The sequence below is a fragment of the Suncus etruscus genome, chromosome 8 (genome assembly GCF_024139225.1).
Source record: "Suncus etruscus isolate mSunEtr1 chromosome 8, mSunEtr1.pri.cur, whole genome shotgun sequence".
Lineage (NCBI taxonomy): Eukaryota > Metazoa > Chordata > Mammalia > Eulipotyphla > Soricidae > Suncus > Suncus etruscus.
The window spans coordinates 2,341,931-2,349,368 of record NC_064855.1 but is presented as its reverse complement, the minus strand read 5'-3'; the positions used below and the strand labels follow the sequence as shown (position 1 = coordinate 2,349,368).

Genomic DNA, 7,438 nt, shown 5'->3' with positions numbered 1-7,438 from the left:
GGCTGGCTACAAAGTCACTACACAAAAGACAGTAGCATTCCACCATACAAAAAACGAAGCAAAGGAGAAAGACATTAAGGAGTGGAGCCCAATTAAAATAGTGTCTAAAAATATCAAATACCTAATAATCAACCTTAGAAGAGAAGTGAAAGATCTGTTTCATGAAAACTTCAAAACTTGTCAGAAAGAAATTGAAGAGTACTTAATGAAATGGAAGAACATCCCCTGCTCATGGGTAGAAAGAATCAACATCATCAAAATGACTCTTACCTAAATTACTATATAGATTGGATGCCATACCTATCCAAACTCAGACATCACTTTTCAAGGAATTAGAACAATAAATTATAAAGTTCATCTGGAACCAAAAAAGACCTAGGTTAGCCAAATTCATACTAAAAATCAAGAAACTGGGAGGCATTTCTTTACCTAACCTGAAGCTTTACTATAAAGCTTCAAAACAGCATGGTACTGAAATAAAGACAGTCTCAGATCAATGGGTAAGAATAGAATATCTAGTTACATACCCCCAAATATACGGTCAACTAATATTTTACAAAGGGGCCAAGAACTTGAAATGGAACAAAGACAGTTTCTCCAACAAAGGGAGTTGGAACAACTGGATAACCACCTGTAAGAAACTAAAGATTGATTCATACCTCACACCTTACACAAAAATCAACTCAAAATGGATTAAAGACCTTGAAATCAGACCCAAATCTATAAAGTTCATTGAGTAAAATATAGGCAGAACACTTCAAGACTTATACTTCAAAAATGTCTTTGATGATGGAACGCAAATGGCAAGAGTTATAGCATCAAACCTAAGTAAATGGGACTACATCAAATTAAAAAGTTTCTATATGGCAAAAGAAACACTGGTTAAAACTAGAAGACAGCTAATGGAATGGGAAAAAAGTTTTCGCACTCAACAATCAGATAAAGGGATGATATCTAGGATATATAAAGCACTCAGAGGTTAGTTCCAAAAAACCTAATAAAATTATAGACAAATGGGGAGAAGAAATGAATAGACACTTTTCCAAGGAAGACCAACAGATGGCCAATAGACACATAAAAACATGTTCATCATCACTCATCTTTAGGGAAATCCAAATCAAGACAACAATGAGGTACCACCTTATACTAGTGAGAATGGAGTACATCAAAAATAATGGGACCACTCTCTGTTGGTGGGGATGTAGTAAGAAAGGAACGTTCATCCACTGCTGGTGGGAATGCTGCCTTGTCCAGCCCCTATGAAAAACAGTATGGAGGGTGCTCAGTAAATTCAGTTTACTTTTTTTTGAGCTGCCATATGACTTAGCAATCACACTCCTGGGTATCTATCCCCAAGACAGAAGGACATTCATCCCAAAGTATATATGCACTCCACTATTTATCACAGCACTCAGCCCAATAGCCTGGATATGGAATCAACCTCAGTGTCCCAAAAACAGATGGGTGGATCATGATGATGTGGTACTTGTTACACAATGAAATACTACATAGCAATTAGAAATGATACAATCATGTATTTTTCAGCAACATGGATGGAACTAAAAAATATCATGTTAAATGTAGTAAGCCAGAAGAAGGAGGATAAATACAGAATGATAGCACTTATCTGAGGTATTTTACTTCAAACCTCTCATGTGCATAACATTGTTTAGGAATAACAATTCTCCTAACGAGGACCAGTTCCTTTGGGGGGCTGTCTTGATCTTGTGAAAATGTTTTGACAATCTTGTGAAAATGGCTCTCTGAGTCACAAAGAGGACCAATTATACTGCTCTGTCTGCTCAATTTCTTATGACTGTATTGGGGCATAGTCTATACCAGACATTTAACCTATGAATTAAGATATATTCTTCAATTCCAGTTTCTGTAAGTCCTCCTCACTTATTTAAGAAGAATAGAAAGACTAAAAGCACTGTGTTTGGGCTACAAGATCAATAATAATGCTGGTAACTTTATAGTGCCTTCCCTTTCTTTACCAGATCAGTGAGGGCATCACATTCTCTGTAGATCTGGTACTGGTCCTTGTCCTTGAATCAAATGAAAGGTGCTTCCTTTGGGTACCCACCCAGAAACTTACATTTTACCAGTGATGACTGTGAGGTTTTAAATTCAAGCTGATCCAAATTCAATCTCCATATTTTTAACCACAGCCTCTACCAATAGCCACGTTTGAAAACTAGTATTCAGCATCTGGCTCTAGGAACTGCTCCATATCAGACTACATTTGCCTTGATCTAGATTTTTTCATTACGTTAGATAAATGTTGTGCTTGTCAAAAGTCCACAGTTCTCTGAACTTTTAAAGAAAAGTGAATAAATTTTACTTTGGCCACTATTTTCCAACCATTAACCATAGAAATAAATGCTTCCAAGTTTTCCACATGCGAACAGAAAATAGAAGGGACTTTAAATCTTCTTAAGTGGCTTATTTTCTAAACTAGTTACTAATACCACTTTGAAGATTGACATTTGTTCACACTGTTGATGACAGATCACTGTGCATTCCCTATGGTAGCTGGTGTTTGCCCTTGTGAGCTAAGCTGTAGCCATTTCTGAGTCCAGAAAGACAGATAATTGATTCACATTGCCTGGGGAATCTGAGCACTGATTGGAGACAACCTCCCTGAGGATGGAGTGTGGAGAAACAAATTGTCCTTTGACTTTTGAAGCAACATTTCAAAATATTTACTCTTTTAGCCTTTCTGTTTGTAGGGTTCTATTAGTGGAGGAATATGAGCTGTGCCTGCCCCACTTTATAAGCTGCATGGATTTTGTTCACACAAGTAAGTAGAGGTGTTTCCTAGGAGTATATTGGAAAAGTATGTTGGGATGTTTCATGATTGATGCTCCAATCTTGTATGTCTAGTGTAGAACCTGTAAAAACCATCCATAGCTACCCATACATTTATAACATATAACTTATGTTTATGTTATGATATATAGACATTATATCAAGTCTAGTAAATCAGCTCATTAATAGGACTTGGTAGTCACTGCAGATTTTTATTTTTTTGGTTTTTGAGCCACACCTGGTGATGCTCAGTGGTAACTCTTGGCTATGCACTCAGAAATCGCTCCTGGCTTGGGGGACCAGATGGGACACCAGGGGATCAAACTGTGGTCCATCCTAGGCTAGCGCGGGCAAGGCAGATGCCTTATCACTTGCACCACCACTCCGGCTTCAATCACTGCAGATTTTATAAAAGAAGGCAACTAGTTTAATTGCATTTCAGAGAGCTGCATTTTCATAGCAATTTCCAGGGTTTTTCATTAGCTATTAATACATCAGGTGGGTTCATAAATATTTTTATTTTCATATTTTTATTTCTGTAGTAGTTTGTTATACATAGATATATTAAAATTTGTTTAGGTTGTACAAATATAAAACTTCTTTAGATTAAACTGTTTTAAATTGAGAACATTAGTCTTCATTTAATTGATTAGGAAACAAAAAGGAACATGTATACTGGATGATTCTAGAAGTTATTGGAAGTCTTTTAGGGCAAAATGGCAAGAAATTAATCCAAAACGGTGTTTTTGTTTTGTTTTGTTTGGGGGCCACACCCAGTGGTGCTCAGGGGTTACTCCTGGCTTGAAACCCAGGATTTATGCCTGGCAGTGCTGAGGGATACTGGGATTGAACCTAGGTTGGCTTCATGCAAGTCAAGTGCTCTGCTGTACTATTGCTCTGATCTAAAATGTTAGTAAATATAATCAGAATATTTATTAGCTCTGTGGAAGCTAACATATCAGTGATGGATTTCTTCTGTCAGAGTTAGGACACTGATTTAATAGACCTTTTAAGATTTAAATTATTCTGAGATTTACAGCACTACTTTTAGAGCACAATGTTCACCTTGGAATGTAATGAATGAGCAAGCCAGGTGAATATTGAATCAGGTGAGCTAGGGATGTTCCTGGAAAGAACCTCTCATTATATAATATATTTATTATTAAAGATGCTTACATTTCACATATTCAACATGATCTTTGTGTTCTATGATGTTCAACCTACCTTGCTCAGCATGGGGATTTCAAGATGTGTGTATATATACATACACACACACATATATATATATATACATACATATAGATCCCCTCCTATATTACCCTTCATTCAACAGCTGAGTTCCACTTCTTCTCTGAGATAGACTCTGAGGCATGAGGGTAAGTATAGAGCCCCAAATTCAGTCGTAAGTACAGGGTGAGTTGTAAGTACAGCATAAGTAAAGGGTAAGTACAGCGTAGTAAGTCATCAGTACAGAGTAAGTCATGCCCTGTGTCTGAGAATGTTGTGACTTAGTGCACTGATTCAGTTGCAAGCTACTGAACAGACCTGATCAGACCTACTTAGTTGTTTTAACTGCTTGCTTTATTAAATTAGTGGAACCTTGCAATAATAAATTATTTTATAAATTATTCTATTGCAATAATTTTTATGCACTGTTACATAAGAGCAAGGTATCCTGGAGTTAGTATTAAACTCACAGTATTTCATTGTTTGCTGTTGAAAATGGACGCTCCTATCATCCTGAGACAGTGCTATCTATGATCTTGTCATTTAAGAAATGGGTTCAGTTAGGCTGAGACCAGGACAGGGCAGAGGAATTGAGGACACTTGCATCTTTTCTATGATGCTTTTGCTGTGGGACTAACTCTGTAGGACAGGAATTCTGCTTGTTAGGGCTTTGGAGTGATTATTATGAGCACTCTGTGTCCGTCACTTTCCTTTATGCTGGCTGCCATTCTTTGAGACGCTCATGAAATTTGTGGATATCTACAGTCTCTTACATGTAGATTGTTTTCTTGGTTGGTCTATTAAAATACAAAAACCCACTTGAGTTATAAATGTTGGCATTGACTTATTTTTTGGCCACACCAGAATTTCTTAGGGATTATTGCTAGCCCTGTGCTCAGAGATCACTCCTGGGGAGGCATAGGAAATTGTATGGGCTGTTGGGGATTGAACCCAGGTCACCTGTGTGCAAGTCAAATGCCCTACCCACTGTACACCTCCTGGCTCTTGAAATGTATTCTTATAAAATTGCTCCTAAGAGGGACTTTTTTCCAATTTGAGTTATAATAAAAAGCATAAATTATTCTAGATTTATCAGTGTTAGATATCTCTTTTTTGTTTTGTTTTTGTTTTTGTTTTTGGGTCACACCCGGCGGCGCTCAGGGGTTACTCCTGGCTGTCTGCTCAGAAATAGCTCCTGGCAGGCACGGGGGACCATATGGGACACCGGGATTCGAACCAACCATCTTTGGTCCTGGATCGGCTGCTTGCAAGGCAAACACCGCTGTGCTATCTCTCCGGGCCCTAGATATCTCTTTATTCTGATTAAATTTCCACAATTGTTTCATTTATGAAAATATGATGTAATTAAAATTAATGCACTAAGCATTAGTGTACTATGAGCAGTTTAAATTTTTTGTTCCAGTCAGTAATTCTTTCGGAGATGGTGCTCAGTGATCACTCCTGGCTATACTCAGAGAACCTTATACAATGCTGAGGATAGAACTGAGGTCAGGGTATGGAGAGATACTATAGTCAATAAAGCACTAATATAATTTAATTCTTATCAACCATATAGTTTTTGAAAAACCACCAAGAATTCCTGAGTGTAGTGCCAGGAGTAACTGCTGAACATTGCCAGGTGTGGCCCAGACAAAATATCCAAAGGAAAAAAATAAAGGAGCTGGGGCCAGCTATGTGCAAGGCAAGTGCCTTACCCTCTGTACTATTTCCATGGCCTCTAGAGTTAATTTTAAGACATTTTAAATTATTGTAGTTTAGGTTAAACATTGACAATAGTGTGAGTCTTGGCTTGGATCTTATGTATATAAGTATAATTTATTGCAGATCCTAAGAAAAATATTTCTAGAACAATAGGAGTTTAAAAGAATGTGTTAATCAAAGTAATAAAAATAAAATGTTGGTGCCTGGTTTTATCTGGTAAACTTATACATAGATTGTGACCCTGTGCTTTTGCAACTGTCTTCATGTCACAAACAGGGCAAAAAGATGGCATAGCAGAGCAACCAGACTTCAGGAAGTGACTTCATTCTCCTAGATCTGTTTCACAGCACCCCAGTTTCCTGGGCACTCACCATAGTGGACTTTCTGGTTGCCCTGGTTGGCAACTCCACAATCATCCTCCTCATTTGGGCAGACCCTCTTCTCCACAACCCCATGTACTTTCTGCTCAGCCAGCTCTCTCTCATGGATCTCTTGTATATCTGCACATTTGTCCCCAAAATGGTCCTGGTCTTTCTCTCTGGGGACCACCAAATCTCCTTCATTGGGTGTAGCTTTCAGATGTTCCTCTTCACTACTCTTGTTGGGTCAGAATGCCTATTGCTGGCTGTGATGGCATATGATCGGTATGTGGCCATCTGCCATCCACTTCACTACCCCATCCTCATGAGCCCCAAGCTCTGTGTATGGCTGGTACTTGTAACCTGGATGGGGGCACTACTTAATTCCTTGATCCATGTTGTCTACACTCTGACTCTTCCTTTCTGTGAATCCAGGGAGATCCACCATTTCTTTTGTGAGATCCCAGCCCTGCTGAAAGTGGTCTGTGTGGACACCTCTCAATATGAAAATGGTATTTTTGTCAGTGGGGTAATTTTTCTTCTCCCACCCATCTCAGCCATTCTGGGCTCCTACGGCAGCATAGTATCCACCGTACTGGGTATGGGATCAAAGCAGGGACTGAGGAAAGCTTTGACTACTTGCTCTTCTCATATGATTGTTGTTTCCCTGTTCTATGGTGCTGCCATCAGCAAGTACATTGTTCCAAAGTCTTACCACACTCCTGAGCAGGAGGAATTGGTCTCTGTCTTTTACACCATCATAACGCCCATGCTCAACCCTCTCATCTACAGCCTGCGAAACAAGGATGTCACTAGAGCCCTTAAGAAAGTTTTTGGAAAATGATGGCTATGAAAATTTGAATTTCTAATGTTCACCAACAGTGAAACATCTTTGCTTTGAGATGTAATTTAACATGTCTATATAGAGAAATATTCATGTGTTTACTTGAAGATACTAGATATTTTCAGAAACAAACAGAACTAATCTATATTCACAAACCTCAAGATAATAGATGCTTACTTTTTAAACATACATTAGTCCTGTAACCTTTTGTAGGTAAGAGAATATATTATTCATGTAATCTATATGATGAAGTTATCACCTTTGCTTGATTTTTTAAAAAAATATCTATCTTTAAAAAGAAGATCATGATGTTCTAGTATATTGTTGTTCTTTTTGAAATTTAGATGTATTCTGAATGACTCTTGTAAATTAAGTTTAATGAATGTTTTATAGTAATAGTTTCTAAATAAGAAATCTAATATATATTTGTACATTACATTTTTGTTGATCTTGATGAATAATTGACAGCAATCAT

General features: G+C 37.7%; 1 protein-coding gene across 1 annotated transcript; it reads left to right on the top strand.

The window, feature by feature from the left end:
* Nucleotides 1-6,045: 6,045 nt before the first annotated feature.
* Nucleotides 6,046-6,963, top strand: LOC126015529 (olfactory receptor 2T27-like). The gene is given in 1 exon segment (XM_049778066.1): nt 6,046-6,963. A coding segment is annotated over 1 exon segment (918 nt).
* Nucleotides 6,964-7,438: the final 475 nt, after the last annotated feature.